This window comes from Dendrobium catenatum, unplaced genomic scaffold, assembly GCF_001605985.2.
Source record: "Dendrobium catenatum unplaced genomic scaffold, ASM160598v2 fragScaff_scaffold_954, whole genome shotgun sequence".
NCBI lineage: Eukaryota > Viridiplantae > Streptophyta > Magnoliopsida > Asparagales > Orchidaceae > Dendrobium > Dendrobium catenatum.
In genome coordinates, this window is record NW_021319416.1 from 47,471 (window position 1) to 65,241 (window position 17,771).

Sequence of the window (17,771 nt, forward strand, 5' to 3'; positions counted from 1 at the left end):
ATTTAAATATCGAAATCTTAGGTTATTTTAGGATCTTTTTCATCTTGTTCCCTCTCCAAGCCCCCAAACCCTCTAATATTTCATGTGAGCACTCTTGGAGAGTTTTCCATTTTCCCCAACCAAGATCCTACGAGCTCGAGTCGCCGGCGGCGAGAACTCCGGCGAAACCAAGCCTCACGTCCCTTCCGGGATGATTTCCGCTCGATCCGAGGAGAAATAGGGTTTGACGTCAACTGGACAAATATTTTTGCAGTTTCAACGAATCCAACGAGCCCAAGAACGCAAAAATTGGACGGTTAGATCTCTCCAAATCCCTTAGAATAGGTCATAATGCTTAGGGTTAAATAGCTTTTTGAAAAGCACTTTCTAAGTTTAATCCAAACATCCCCCATGATTTCTGTACATGCCTAGATCATAGGTTTAAAATTTCGTAAGAATCCATCGAGTATTTTGAGAGAACGAGACGTTTTTCTATTCTAGGGTTTCGGTTCCTTCTATGAACTGCATGAAATCGCAGCCGTTGATCTTTAGATCAACGGCTGTAATTTTGCCGTTCTGTGTTTGGGCCGAACAGCGGATCCCAATCCTTGCCTACGTGGATAAGTGGCAATGATTGCGAGACCAATCCAGTTCCGCCACTTGTCGCGCCAAGGAATTTCTAGGATTATTTATTTGATTTAATCAATTTTAAGCTATTTTAACTTCAAAAATTCATAGAAAATTCATTTTTGATCCGTTTTTCGCGTATAGTACCTCGAATCGATCGTATTTTTGTCCCCGTTATTTTAAAATTATTTTCAATTAAAAATTATTTTTTATTTATTTAATAATTGTTAAAACAGTGAAAACACCTATTTTTACTATTATTTAAATCATTATTTTGATATAATTAAAATTATATTATTATTTAATTATAATTATTTATCATAATCACTATTATTATTATTATTATTTTTTAACTATTAACTTACTTTTTATTATTATTATTTTTGTATTATTAATTTGTTATAAATCGGATTTTTGCGTATAACCCCTCGTTCTTTTCAGAAAAATGTGAATTTTATTTTGAACATGGTTTCAGTGGCTGGTTTTGGCTTTTCTGACAGATTTCTGCTTTGATTGGATTATTTGGGTATTTTGATATTATTTTTATGATTAATATAATATTTATTTTCAAGATACAAACTATTTTCAAATCGTATTGAAGTCTCGATTGGGTGGTCAGTGAGTCTCCCATATACCTATTTACTATAATTTGACTTATTTTTAATTATCTTAATTTCCAAAATTTATATATATGTATTTAAGTATTTTAAAACTATTTTGAAACTATTTATATATTAAATCTCTTAATTCCGGGAGATCCGCTATTGCATGAAATTTTAAACATGGGTTCTATGAATGAAGAGAAATCATGGGGGAGTGAGTTAGTGAATGGTTGAGTCCCAATCATTCACTAATCCTTTCTTTAGGTGTCTTTCCTTTTATTTTTCGTAGATCGCATGTGTAGGTCACACCACGAGCACTTAGCTTAGGCTCTCCTAGACTTAAGGACATGGTGTGTTTATTTTATTTTTGTACTCCCATGTATTTATTACCTTGAGGGTTAGCTAAAACTTCGATTCAAACCCATATAACGTAGTGACATCTTAAGGACAAAAATTAAGGACCCGTCTAGCGAACTTAGAAATTTTATAGGAGCTAGGATAAATCCCAAATCGGCATGAAAACTTCAACACTTAAACTTAGTGACATCTGAAACCTCCCAGAATTTTATATGAATTTTTAGGAGTCTTTAGACCCCTTAATTAACTAACCCTAATTAACTGGTTAAATAAGGCCCTGAGCCCTTCAGAAAATTACAATAAATGCATTATAGGTCAAAAAATTACCCATAATATCGCAAACTGACCAGGATATGATCTTTGACCTTAGATAAATAGGGCTCCCTAGTTTGACTTTAGGTTGACTCCCCATTTGACCATAGGTGGAAATTACCATTTTGCCCCTAATAATTCATTAAAAATTATTAAAAATCCCAAATCTTCTCCAAACACTTGAGAACACTTTCTCTAGTTATTCCTGACCTTTGGGGGTGATTCCAATCAGTTTGGAGCTTGTTTGGAGCAAAACAGTAAAAACGACCCTTTATTGGGAAATTTAGAAATCCCCTTAAATTACCCGATCTTTGGAAATCCATAACTAATTGTAGAAAATTCCAAATTAGGTAAACCCACTTGCATTAAACTCCTATTAGGGTCTAGTATTTATGAAAAATATTAGGTTTCCAGAATCTGGCCTAGATCCTAAAGTCAACTTTTTGGTCAAATTAGTCTATAGTATAGGGCCCGAAACTTAAAAAATTCATAACTTTGCCTAGAGAACTCCAAATCTAGTGTACTACCTGGCTAACTACTCGTATTAAGGACTAGTATTTTCCTAAGGTGATAGGAGGCCCAGACTTATCCTCTTTCCCATAGTGACTTTTTGGACCCTTAGCTTAGTTCCTAGGAGGACCTGGAACTTTCCAAAATTGACTAATATAACTTTAACTTTAAGTATCAGTTCCCTAAGCTCTTAAAATTGATTAACAAACTGAGATAATTAAAATACACTCTAATTCACTAATATTTGAATTTCATCAAAAATTTCATTTTCTGGCCTACAACAAACCTAAACTCTAGATAACTTTAACTAACTACTCTGCTTAGGACCTATCCAAACCACACCAGCCTTACACACACATAGAATTGTTTTCTATGGCACAACTTCTAGATCTAGGTTTGGTCGCTGGGTTTTATTTTTCTGCTGTGTGCCGGAGCTTTCCATGGTTTTCATTGTATGCTGTTTGAAAAATGATTGGTGTGTTTTCTTACATTTACTGCACTCTGTGATGCGATGAGCGCTAGATTTACCCCTATGTTAGGAACGTCATATATATATATACTGTTCTTCCGTGTAGGTGGCCATGCTCAAAATAATAAAAAGGGGGAACAATGTCATGATTTCTAACAATATTTTTATGCAGGTGCTTGCTCAGCTCCCCCTAAACAAAATGAGGGCTAAAATAATTATAATTGCACAGGTGGAGCGCTTAGCCCTCAAAATTAAGAGCATGGCTTGGCACATGGTCAATGGTGTTAGCACTTTCATTTTCATATAAACTGCTTGGGATGATTTTTATTAGGATAACCTTGCAGGGATTCTTAGATTTACTGCTTTCAATTAATGTAATTTGTTTGTAATAAATTTGTTAAGAGTTATGAAAATGACCTTTGAGTGTGGATATTCTTATCCCACTTGAATCCCAAAATAAGAAGGCATCCTCATAGGGGAGAGTCTTCTTCCATTTGGGAGATCGAGTGGGATGGCTTTAGATATCCAAAGAGAAAAGGCAATGCCCCCTTCCAAAGGGGGATCGTCTCTTCATTTGGATATTCAAGCCACGACGAATCCAAGGAGTCCAAGGAGGAGAAATTCAAGGAGTCTAAGGAGAAAAGATCCAAGGAGTCTAAGGAGGAGAGTTCCAAGGAGTCAAAGGAGAGGAAGACACCCAGAAGACTGAAGACCAATATCCCACTCAAAGTCATTTGCGTCTGTCATAGGCTTAGAAATCCGGGTTGTTGGCAGTGGTGCCCGGCCACTTTACTTTTCTGCATACCCTGGGTTGTAATTAAAGGGCAGTTGGCCTATGGACATTTACTTGATTAGTTTGATTTATATTGATGTGTTTACTTGATTGCGCAGTAGAAATTACATGCTTTTCCCGTGACTAGGTCGTGTATATTACTACCCATCGGGGTGTGTTGGCGACAGCCCCTATCCTCAATGGTTAGTCGTATGCACGATCCAATCTGCCCTTCCAATCGACCCGTTCGCGCGGTGCTCTTTTCGGAGGTCCACAAAAATAATAGCTATCAATCCAAAATTTAGATGTTACCATATGAAGCACTAAATGGTTAGAAAGATAGACTCCTTCTAAATGGGTTGAAGTTAGAGTCATTGTTGATGACCTATTAATTTTTTATCAAGCTATAGAACATATCATGATTATCATAGAAAGATTAAAGACAACCCAATATCATTTATAGAAGTATTATGACCAAAGCATAGAATGTTAAATATGAAGCTGGTCAAACTTATGAAGTATATATCTAGATTTCTCCTAAATGTAAAGTTAAGTCCAATATATATATATATATATATAGTCATTAGAAATAATTGAAATTAAAGAGAAGTTACCTACAAATTAGCATTATTAGCTAACATGTCTGGATTGTTTATAAATAATATAAAGATTTTTTTTTCATAGATTGTTTATAAAAGAATGAGATTTTTAACGTGACCGTAACGAGAAAGTGTATCCCTTGATTGATAATCTTTTGAGTAAGAAACTTAATTTCTAATTTAGGGAGTAGATTGTATTAGCTTTTGGTATGTAAATTTATAAGCAAGTTCAATTTAAATATAAGCTACATTTTATAATGTTTTTTTTATTGTATATCACAATGTTTCTTTCCTATCATTCATGATTAAATGATTGTGCATCATTTTAAATTATGAAAGTCATAAATTTGATGTAGTAGGAGTAGCTAATATTTATTAAAATATTGCAATTTCAAAGTAGGACAACATGTACTTATAAATTTTTTATTTTGATGCATAATGATGATTAGTCTTTTAAAAATGATTAGTAGATATATTTAAATGTTTAGAAAAAAAGTGAAATGAGCGTAAGAAAAATCATGTTATGTGGAATAAGCTGGCAATGATGTGTTAAGATAGAGCAAGAAAGTTGAGCCAATATGGAGTAAAATGTAAAATTTGACTCTATATTAGGGCAAAATGAGGCCAACACCATGTCTAACATTTAGGTGTTGTATCTAATAATTTGGTGTTGAGCTCTCTTTTTTTGAAATCCAATTATGTTCATCAAGATGGTCTTTAAAAAATGAATTGGCATCCAAGCGCTAGGGCTAGGGGACAAACATGGGTGCCAAAACACCTGAAGCTAGTTGGTCAAGTCACAGGTTCTCTGTTTTGCATCACAAAAATTCTAGAATTAAGACCTGGGTTCTCAACAAGGAACTTAGGTGTAAAGTTGGCATGTTGGGCACTAGAGCTCCTAAAGCTTTCAAAATTCACTTGTTTAGCCAGGTTCTACTTGAATGAAACCAAATTGCTTATCTTGTTTGGTACCTATAACGCTTACTGAATCTTTGCACAATTACACATGTTTTGATCCATCCTAGTAAGAACAATTAAGTGAAACTTTTGCGTTCATGTCTTATGCATATGTCTATGATTGTTTTGTGTACATAAGCATGTTTGAATATATCCTAATATGTGTGCATGCATGTAAAATCTTTTTTTTTTCCTTGGGGGTGCTATGACGCTGGGTAGGTAGCACTGCGGCGTTGAGCTCTCCAGTGGGGAGTGTTGCGGTGCTGCACAGCCGAATGCTGCGGTGCTATGTTAAGTTTATATAATTTTTATCAAAATTTATGAATCAACCTTTTCAGCCAGTTAGAGTTGATATGGAGGATATGTTAGTGAGAAAGTCTAGATTTTGGCCCCTACATTCCATTTTATGTTGTCGGTCCCATTCAGGAAATTATTTGGATCAAGGTAGGTTATAATTTTCTTATCTCTATTTTCAAAAATATAAAAAATTTAGGATTTTTCTAATTTAACTTATAAATTCATATTGTAAAAATCTGGATAACTTCATACCAGCAAAACTTTCAACGTATAACTTTCTATATGTCATAGAGTTGTCATTCTGGATATTTAAGTATTTTTTTGGAAAATTTACACATAGTATTTTGAAAATTATATTATTTTATTTAATTCAAAAATCATTTTGATTCATAAAAATAAAATTGTAGTATAATTATAGCTTCAATATAGTGTTCTGAACAATACTTGATAATTTGGTGATATTCATGATATTCTGAAATTGTGAAATTATTCTATGTAGTTGAATTTTTCGCATACCAATAAAACTTTTTTGTAAAATTTTAAATTAGTTTATTTGCATTTCTTTTACTGCAATGCAATGAAGTTTATGCTTGTCTATTTGAAATGTGTGATTTGAGGGGTTCTGATGTGTGGTGGAAGTTCTGTTATAGTGATAAATGCACAGGGAGCTATAATGGCCTAATTTTTTTGTTATTTAATATGTGTTAAACATTGAGTGTCATAAGGATTTTTTTTTTTTTTATATGTTAGTACATAGATTCATAAGGATCTATTTCTGATGGGAGGTATAAGGGCTTGAGAGACAGTTAATATTTTTTATTTTAATATATATAGTACTTATTTATTTCCTTTCTTTGCAATGCCATTTAATTTTTTATTACTACAAGTATTATTTTGTTCAGTACAGTAAATAATTATTAATTACTTTTAAACCCAGCTAAATGACTAGTAAGTAAAATGTTTAAAAATTTAGATTGATGGGTGTGACCTACGCAGCTGTGCTGGGTTACATCTATTCAATATTCTATTTTAGGTTAGGGAAAAGATAAAGAGCTCATTGAGTAGCTGAGTATTCAGGATCTGATTTGTCTTAGTATGTATATGCATTTTTCTAACTTTTATACAATCATTTTTATTTGTTTAATTATTTTGTTTTAGTATGTTATCATGTACTGTAGTGTAACTATTGCTTACATTTTAATGATGATAGAAATGAAAATGTGGATGAGTTTATTTTTTTATTATTAGAAGTAATTACAAGCTCTGTTATCCTTTTCAAATTTAAATTGAAGAAATCTAAAAAGTTTCATGAAACTTTGATCTTGGGCTTGATTTGTCCCGATTCAACACGGTATAACCCATATGTTTGTGGATAATATCGAGTTGGCTTGTGACATTCCATCATAAAATTAACCAAAATACTGCTCACCTACATAGGTGAAAATATCTTCATTGTGTAGTGAGTTTTTAAAATAAAGCATAATATATGTGAAATTAAAAAATTTAAGCCAGGACAAAATAGCATCAAAATTAAATATAACAATATAAAAATGGGAAAATGTTATATTAGAATTTGAAACATGTTTTAATTAAACATTATTTAATAAAAATTAAAAATGATCTTGCATCTTTCTTCTCCATTAGGCTTGGCGTCTTTATTTGTTCAAGTTTTTTGGTGAGATATGAACTTTTATTTAATGATATGCTTTTATACTTTGAATCACTTCTTATATCATCTCCAACACCTCATCTAAAACCTCCTAACACTATCTCTAACCCCCACACCATCATTACATAAGGAATCCTAAAATATACTACCTTTTGACCTCATTACCTTCTCCAAAACCTAATTAGTTTCCTTTATTTCTATAAGCATCTACAATTCTGACCTCCCCCTTAATAAAATGTAGAACTCTTATATAATTACATTAATCCTAAAAATCTCCATAAATTTCACAGAATAACCATATGGCTTCTCAAAAGAATTTCAAGAACCCATAACCTATAATGCCTCTTCTCTCCACTTCCCCACTAACCTTAGATTTGCCCCAATCCACCCCTCTTAAATTGTTGCTATACCATCACCTTAATCCCCTTAGCCAGCTCATTTTAACCCTCCACCAATTTAAGTTCACTTAGATTGGATTAATTTAGCCTAATTAAGTTGGTCTGATAAGGCTAAGTTATGTTGAACTTAGGTTTGGTCAATTGGAATCAAGTGGGCCCCATTAAGCTTTTCTTAGATACGTATGAGGTTTAGTGATACTAGGTAAGCTTAGGTCTCCATATCTCAGTCATAAATAAGTTCAAATTGAAGGTTTTAACTATGGTTCATCAAGTGACTATACGTGTTAGGTTGATTATGGCTAAGCTTCTTGGGTCATGGTGGATTCCCAAGTCTCTGGGTAGCCATACTAGGGTTCATGGAATCCTAATGGGGTGATTTGAGACTCCCGAAATGACTTAGCTTATTCTAAGTCAAATAAATTTATCTAAGGTTTGATCATGTGCTAAATAGGTTAGTTTATGTCTCCTTAGGGATCACTATACCAAAATAGGTTGGCCTAATTAAAATACATGGTGTGTCTGCTCCTAGTATACATGTACTAGGGTGCAATAGGTCAAGGTGCAAAGATGAAGTGGTTAAGTTGTCAACATTATCAAATCAAAAGGCTAGGTTGAAATTGATAGAATACTCATTGTATTAGAGTGTACTTGACGCAACATAGAAGAGTTAATGCAATGGATAGGATGATCCAAGTTACTTTGGTGTTTATGCTATATTAACTGGGTTAAGGCATAAATAAGGTATAGCTTAAATATCTTGAGAAAACAAATCCTAAGTTTAACTAAGGGTAAGTATTTAGTATACCATGTCAAATAATGTTAAACTAGCTAGATTACCATTGATATTAAGGAATATTTGGCTTTGCTCAACAAGGAGATTTGCAAAGTCAAATTGAATATATTACACAAATTAAGGTGTATTTTATTTAACCAAAAAAGAGATAGAGATTTAAGATTTTGTAGTTATACTAATATCAATGCACACTAAATGTACTAAAGTGAGACTAATAATGATGATTATGATAATTAATTTATGTTTTTGATATTTTCCTATGAGTTAAATATGTAATGTATGATTTAGTTAATATGAAAAGTAACTTTCCATGAAGCATGTTGTCATGCAAGTCATGATTTCATGGCATTGCAAGGGATGTGATATGCTTGTTTTGTGAATATGTGATAAAAAAAGAGTTTTGCATATATGCATTATATTGGGAAGGAAGGCAATAACGATTCATGCTATCATGAAAGGTTTACATTTAATTAGTAAGATGGATGATGATTGAAACAACCTAAATGAGATTGATAGACTCATGATTGGACTATGGTCATACCCAATGAAGACTATCTCATAGTTGGGCTTAAAAACTTGGGCATTATTGAAAATGATTAACTTATAGTTGGATTATAATCTATCAAGGAAAGGTGATAACTTTAATATGATGATAAAAATTAAATGCCACATTCATAATTTTTTTAAGACTAACTTATGTATGTATAATGGATAGCCTATATTATTATCTTTTATATTTATGATTGATTATCATGAACCATGCATATTGATTCCACTTTTATTAAGTGTTGCTTATGTTAGACTTATTGTTATCAACATCTTCAACCTTATCAACTCATATGTCAAGGCTAAAATGGATAGGATACTCAATATATGAAGTATATTAGGCTTAACTTAGTAGAGATAATGCCATGAATAGGATCACCCAAGTTAATTTAATGTACATGCTAAATTAACTAGATCAAGGCATAGATAAGGTATAGCTCAAATATTTGAGCAAAATAAAATAGATTCCAAGTATAACTAGGGTGAGTGCTTAATAGACTAAGCAAACAAGGCTAGGCTAAGTATAATATCTTTGGTATTGATGAAGATTTGGCTATGCAATGCAAGAAGATTTGCAATATCAAATAAAATAGAGTATTCAAGGTACTAAGATATATTTGATGTATCCTAGTAAGAGATAAAAGTTTAAGATTAAGTAAAAAAATACTCTCAATGCATATCAAATGTACTAAAAGTGATTTCAACAATTACGAGTATGATAACCAATTAATGATTTCATGTATTCTTAGGCATTACACATGAAATGCATATTTATGTTACCTTGTGCAAGTGATAATTTTAACCTATATGTATGATATTGAAAAGGAATGCTAGAATAATTATATGGCACCATAAAATGTTAACATGTAAGTAAGAAAGAGAAGCATGGGGCCATGATTGGACTATGATCTTGCCCCATGAAGATGAGATCATAATTATAAATAAAAAACTAACAGATGTTGAAAATAATTAGCTTATAATTGTATTGTTCTCCTGTTAAAGGTAAATGGCAATCTTGATATGATGATACGAATGAAATAAACACATGATTGGCTCAAGAAAGATGACTATCAAGAATAATATCTATCCTTAACTTCTTGACAATTGTTTTCATCATCAACTCTCCAATGGTGGTTGCATTGAAAATAAATCTTGACAAAGGAGATTCCTACATAATAGCAAAACCTATGCCCGAGGTATCCGACATGAGGTATGGAGCCACCAAAACCTCCATTCCTATTATCTACCTCCAAAAAAAATCAGCAGGTTCAACTTCAACCAATGTGTAGGACCTTATATATGTATATATACACAACGTGCAAATGAATTATGTGCTCATCCAAATTCCTATACAAATGCATCATCATCTTGAAAATCATAAAGAACATATTATGCATTATGCAAGTCATATAAAAAGTAGTAATAACTTGTGAATGCATTATGAGAAATGCACTCAAAAGCATGTTTTTGTATAGGCCCCGACGAGTATGTCATGCTCATATACGTGACATTTGAGGATGTTACAAGAACCAAAGAAATAATTAAGGAGTTTTCAAGCGTGCGAAATATATTTTATGAGTACACAAAAATGGCAAGTATATTACTTAAAATGAAATTTAAACACTCGTATGTGCTCCGACCACAATGCTCAATTTCCAAACCTGAGGTACGAGAATGCTGCGTGGGTCAAAAGTGAACTTAAGTTCAAGTCCGATCCTCTTCTTTGAATGGACCAAAGTTGACACGACTTGAACCAACAAACAAATACATGGTCATAGTGTCGATCAGAGTATTTTTTTATATGTTTATATTAGGCCTTTAAGGCTTCTTACGAGAAAAATTTATCACCAATATATAAAATCTCGAAATCAACACTCTTTGAATTAACAAAATATTTAATTTTATACGTTAATATTAGTCCTTCAATGCCTTTTATGAAGAAAATACATATATTAAAATACATACTCTTAGTTCCGATATTTCTATGATAACTCTATAAATTAGGAGCTAAACTCGGTTCTCCATTAGAAATAAAACACAGTTGACAATGTTCGACAAATGAAATGAAAATATCCAAAACCCCGATGATGGCATGTCTAAATCTAATCTTAACCAGAGGGGGTCATGCTTTTTAAATGCTTCCCAAACTCATGAAAATACAAATATTTAAAGTGATTTCAAAATCACTATGATAATGGTCATGTTGACAAAAAAATCTCAATCGAAGGGATCTCTATCTTTAAACGCTCATAAATCTCAAAATTTATCATTAAAGAGCTTTGATTTTAATAAAAGTTGAAAACTAAAAAATAACTAAAATTTTAGATATTAAAGATGAAGTAAATTAAAACAAAAATTCATCCACCCTCTATAATAGTTTGTCGATGTGAATAAATTTGAAAATCATCTATGCTCATCAAAAGAGCGAATGTCTAGTCGAGAATATCACTTGGATTCATAATCAAATAATCTCCTGTCAGTAAGAACATGTCACATGTCCTTTAATGGGTGATTTCGCCGCCAAATGACATCACAATTAAACAGTTATGACCATGGCCCTTTGACAAAATGATTTTGCCACTAAATGGTACTATTAAATTACGGTAATGGCCAAACTCGTATGTTCCCCAATGACTCTAAATTCTTTTGTAATGAATCAACATAATCTAATCGGTAAGGCACAAAGTCCTTTATTAGCTAGGATGGACTTAAATATGACCTCTTAGGCAAACATTAAACCCAAATATACATGATACCCTTGTACGAAGCAACCCATGACTGTCGACAATGATCCTTCAATCAGGTTGGGTCGACTACCTCCTTTGACTAAGTAGACTAGGGACCATTATGACTAGGGACGATGGGATCATGAGATCATGATCAGGTTTATCATCATTCCCCGCACCATCCGCTTTAAGTGTGTGATGATAACTTTCAAAATTTCAACATCTTATTCTACTGCTACTATTTGCTAGATACTACATATCTGTTCAACACTAGTCTTAACCTAAAGTTCTCTCTCGCTAACAGGAGGGATAATTACCTAAAGGGGCTTTTGCCAATAGAAAACCATAACTCATACCATAAAGCCCTCACAAAATGAGGGTGAAATCGTTGAGTACTGTCTTATCTAAAAACCCAATTTGCCTTTTGAAAATTTAACCCGGAACTGAAACTCGTTAAAACTCTCTTCGCCAACACATAAAGGAAAGGGTTTTGGGGCGTGAATTTTCGGAACCCACAGTAACAAAAATCAACCTAAACATCAATGTGCATTTCAGAATTACATCATAATTTTGAATGCGTAAATCACCCAAAAACATTTTTTACCATTCACCAAGATACAGATATAAAGAAATTCATGCTCAAGTAAACATTTAAAGAATGCACTGGAGCTCAAGGTCTCAAATTCAAGGTACAAATTTCATAAGTAGGAGAATATTAGCTCAAGCTTTTACGTTAAATGATTAAAAAAAATTAACATAATTGATCCAATTTGAGTTTTACTTGCTTCTTTAGGTATTGACTTCTTCGCTAACTGCAGTACACGAACAATACAAAAATCGGTTCAGGAAGAACCATATAATAACATCTAAAACTACTTTATATACATACACTGATGAACTTGATATACGATAGTGGAAAAATTGATCTTGCAAAGCCAACTCTAAGTCCTTCTTATCCACCGAGCCTATGCAAGTGGAACGATGGATTCAGTATCATCGTTCACTACTAGATCTATTGCTCAGAAGTGAATTCAAAGCTGTAACAGCTTGCACAATATTGTCGCCTTTGTTCAACATAATACAGCTTGCCCTGAAAAGTTTGCATGTTAAAAACATGATACTATTATGCTATAAATGCATCTATAAAGATTATAATAATATTACCCCATAGCTTTGAAGACATCCGTGATTTCAGCTCGAGTAGGAAAGCCAAATTTGACTAAGGATTCAAGAACCTGGGTTGCCCAGATTACAGGAATGTGTGCAGCACTGCAGATGGACAAGATCTCCTCTTGGATTTCACCCAACTGATCCCATCCACATTCTACCATAAGGTCACCTCTAGCAATCATTACTCCAAGAGGATTTGAGGATTGCATTGCTTGAAATAACAATGAAGGTAGCCTCTGCAAACTATCCTTGGTTTCAATCTTCAGTACAATCCCCAATTTTGTTAGATTTCTTTTCTCTAACTCATGTTGAACAATAACTATGTCATCGACATTTCGAATGAATGAAATGCCTACCATGTCGGCGTTAGAGCCAACAAAGTCGAGGTCGAGGAGATCTTTCGGAGTCAGGCCTTTAAGCTGCACCCTGCTCTTGGGAATGTTGATGGATTTGCCTGACCCAAGCTTAGAACCCTTGGGTCTAGCGTGAGTTACCACAACAGTTGCCCAATTAGCGTTCACTTCGCGTACCATAAGGATCTTTTTTTCTTGTATGTTAGTACATAGATTCATAAGGGTCCATTTTTGATGGGAGGCATAAGGGCTTTAGAGAAATTTGTTATTTTCTATTTTAGTATATATAATACTTGTTTATTTACTTTCCTTGCAATGTTATTTATTTGTTTTATAATTATAAGTATTATTCTGTTTAATAAAATAAATGATAATTAACTATTTTTAAACCCAGCTAAATGAATAATAAGTAAAATATTTGAAAATTTAGATTGATAGGTGTGACCTACTCAACTATGTTGGTTACATCTATTCAATATTCTATTGTAGGTTAGGGAAAGAAGAAAGGGCCCGTTGAGTAGCTAGGTATTCAGGATATGATTTGTCATAGTATTTATAAGTATTTTTCTAACTTTTGCACGATCATTTTTATTTGTTTAATTATTTTGTTTTAGTATGTTGTCATGTATTGTAGTGTAAATGTTGTTTATACATTTTGATGATGAAAGAAATGAAAATTTGGATGAGTTTATTTTCTAATTATTAGTAATTATCTCTATTATCCTTTTCAAATTTAAATTGAAGAAATCTGAAAATTTTCCTAAAACTTTGATCTTTGGCTTGGTCTGTTCCAATTCAATACGGAATAACTCATCGGTCTGTGAATCATATCAGGTTGGATTGTGATATTACCATCATAAAATTAACCAAAATATAGCTCACCTACATGGGTGAAAATATTTTCATTGTGCAATGAATTTTTAAAATAAAGCATAATATATGTGAAATTAAAAAATCTAAGCTAGGACAAAGTAGCATCAAAATTACATGTAATAATATAAAAATGGGAAATGCTATATTAAAATATGAAACATGTTTTAATTAAACTTTATTTAATACAAATTAAAAATGAGCTTGCGCCTTTGTTCTCCATTAGGCTTGACAGCTTTATTTGTTCAAGTTTTTTGGTGAGATATGAACTTTTATTTAATGCTATGCTTTTACACTTTGAATCACTTCCTATATCATCTCCTACACCTCATCTTAAACCTCCAAACACTATCTCTAGCCCCTACACCATCATGATATAAGTAATCCTAAAATTTACTACCTTTTGACCTCATTACCTTCTCCAAAACCTAATTAGGTTCCTTTATTTCTATAAGCATCTACAATTCTGACCTCCCCCTTAATAAACTATAGAACACTTATATATTAACCCTAAAAATTTCCATACATTTCACATAATAACCATATGTCTTCTCAAAATAATTTCAAGAACCGAAAACCTATAATGCCTCTTCTCTCTACTTCCCCACTAACCCTAGATTTGTCCCAATCCATCCCCTCTTAATTATTTGTTATACCATCACCTTAATCCCCTTAAACAACTCATTTTAATTCTCCAACAATTACTTTCACTTAGATTGGATTAATTTAGCCTAATTAAGTGGGTCTGATAAGGCTAAGTTATGTTGACCTTAAGTTTGGTCAATTGAAATCAAGTGGATCCCATAAAGCTTTTACTAGATATGTATGAGGTTTAGCAGTACTAGATAGGTTTAGGTCTCCATAGATCAGTCATAAATAAGTTCAAATTGAAGGTTTTAACCCTGGCTAACCGAGGTTTGACTATATGTTTTAGGTTGATTAAGGCTTAACTTCATGCGTCATGGTGGATTCCTAGGTCTTAGGGTAGCCATACTAAGGTTCATAGAATCCTAATGGGGTGATTTGAGCCTCCCAAAATGACTTAGCTTAGCTCTAAGTCAAATAAATTTAGCTAAGGTTTGATCATGTGCTAAATAGGTTAGTTTTTGTCTCCTTAGGGTTCATTATACCAAAATTGGTAGGCCTAGTTCAAATATAGGGGGTGTCTGCTCCTAGCATACATGTATTAGGGTGCTATAGGTTAAGGTGCAAAGATGAAGCGGTTATCAACATTATCAAATCAAAAGGGTAGGTTAAAATTGATAGAATACTCATTGTATTAGAGTGTACTTGGCTCAACATAGAAGTGTTAATGCAATGGATAGGATGCTGCAAGTTACTCTAGTGTTTGTGCTATATTAACTATGTTAAGGCATAAATAAGGTCTAGCTTAAATATTTAAGCTTGAGAAAACAAATCCTAAGTTCAACTAAGGGTAAGTATTTAGTAGGCCATGTCAAATAAGGTTAAACTAGCTAGATTACCATTGATATTAAGAAATATTTGACTTTACTCAACAAGGAGATTTGCAAAATCAAATTGAATATATTACTCAAGATATTAAGGTGTATTTTTTTTAACCAAACAAGAGATAGAGGTTTAAGATTATATAATTATACTAATATCAATGCACACTAAATGTACTAAAAGTGAGATTAATAATGATGATTATGATAATTAATTTATGTTTTCAATATATTCCTATGAGTTAAATATGTATTATATGCTTTAGTTAACATGGCAAGTGATGATGTAACATGCTATCATGAAAGGTTTATATTTAGTTAGTAAGATGGATAATGATTAAAATAACCTAAATGAGATTGATAGCCTCATGATTGGACTATGGTTATACCCAATGATGACTATCTCATAGTTGGGCTTAAAAACTTGGGTATATTGAAAATGATTAACATATAGTTGGATTATAATCTATTAAGGAAAGGTGATAACCTTAATATGACAATATACATTAAAAGCCACATTTATAATTTATTAAGACTAACTTATGTATGTATAATGGATAGCCTATATTATTTTCTTATATATTTATGATTGATTTTCATGAACCATGCATATTGATTCCAATTTTATTGAGTGCTGCTTATGTTAGACTTAGTGTTATCAACATCTTCAACCTTATCAACTCATAATTCTAGGCTAAAATGGATAGGATACTCAATATATGAAGTATATTAGGCTTAACTTAGTAGAGATAACGCCATGAATAGGATCACCCAAGTCAATTTAATGTATATGCTAAATTAACTAGGTCAAGGCATAGATAAGGTCTTGCTCAAATATTTGAGCAAAAGAAAATAGATTCCAAGCATAACTAGGGTGAGTGCTTAATAGACTAGGAAAACAAGGCCAGGCTAAGTATAATATCTTTGGTATTGATGAAGATTTTGCTATGCACAACAAGAAGATTTGCAAGATTAAATAAAATAGAATATTCAAGGTACTAAGAGATATTTGATGTGTCCTAGTAAGAGATAAAAGTTTAAGATTTAAGTAAAAAAATACTCTCAATGCATATCAAATGTAATAAAAGTGATTTCAACAATTACGAATATGTAACTAATTAATGATTTCATGTATTCTTAGGCGTTACACATAAAATGCATATTTATGTTACCATGTGAAAGTGATAATTTTAACCTATATGTATGATACTTGAAAGGAATGCTACAATGGTTATATGGTACCATAAAATGTTAACATGTAAGTAAGAAAGATGTCTCACAATTGGATTAATTCATGACTCAAGAGAGAAACATGAGGCCATGATTGGACTATGATCTTGCCCCATGAAGATAAGATCATATTTGGAATTAGAAAATTAAGAAGTGTTGAAAATAATTAGCTTATAATTGGATTGTTCTCCATTTAAAGATAAATGACAGTCTTGATATGATGATATGAATGAAATAAGCACATGATTGGCTCAAGAAACATGACCAAGCTGACCCTCAAGACTAATATCTACCCTCAGCTTCATCACAATTGCTTTCATCCATCAACTCTGTAATGGTGGTTGAATCGATAATAAACCTTGAACAAAGGGGATCCCTACCTACTAGCAAAACATATGCCCGAGGGTCAACCCGATCCTTTGTTGGAAAGAAAACATAGTTGACAATGTTCGACTAATGACATGAAAATATCCAAAACCCTTATGATGGCTATGTTGAAAGCTAATCTCAACCGGAGAAGATTATGCTTTTTAAATGCTTCCCAAACTCATAAAAATACAAACAATGAAAGTGATTTCAAAATCACCCAAATGATGACCATGTTGACAAAAAATCTCAACTGAAGGGGTCTCCATCGTTAAACGCCCATAAATCTCAAAATTTATCATTAAAGAGTTTTAATTTTAATAAAAGTTTAAAACTAAAAAATCACTAAAATTTAAGATATTCAAGATGAAATAAATCACTTAATAATTTAAAGTAAAAAATTCATCAACCTTCTACAACAGTTTGTCTAGGTGGATAAATTTGGAAACCATCTCAGCAGAGTGAATGTCTAGGTGAATGTCTAGCATAAAATATCACTATGATTTATTATCAAATCATCTCCTGTCAGTAAGGATATGACACATGTTCTCTAATAAGTGGTTTCACTATCAAATTGCACTACAGGTAAACAGTTATGACCAGGGCCCTCTAACCAAGTGATTTTGCCACCAAATTGTATTACTAAATTATGGTAATGGCCAGAGCTTGTATGTTCCCCAATGACTCTAAATTCTTGTTCATG

At 32.4% G+C, this 17,771-nt stretch overlaps 1 protein-coding gene across 1 annotated transcript; it reads right to left on the minus strand.

Annotated features, from left to right (window-relative positions):
• Positions 1-12,284: 12,284 nt before the first annotated feature.
• On the minus strand, positions 12,285-13,316 carry LOC110094640 (plastidial pyruvate kinase 4, chloroplastic-like). The gene is made up of 2 exons (XM_020819906.2): positions 12,778-13,316; positions 12,285-12,703 (listed from the first exon to the last, which is right to left on the minus strand). Exons 1-2 carry the CDS (start codon positions 13,314-13,316, stop codon positions 12,607-12,609), a joined length of 636 nt encoding a protein of 211 aa, XP_020675565.1. The 3' UTR covers positions 12,285-12,606.
• Between the last annotated feature and the right edge of the window lie 4,455 nt (positions 13,317-17,771).

Coding starts and splice junctions, on each gene's coding strand:
- LOC110094640 (XM_020819906.2), bottom strand. CDS start 13,316: ATGGTACGCGAAGTGAACGCTAATTGGGCAACTGTTGTGGTAACTCAC. Junction 12,704..12,777: donor GATGTCTTCAAAGCTATGGG/GTAATATTATTA, acceptor CAAACTTTTCAG/GGCAAGCTGTATTATGTTGA.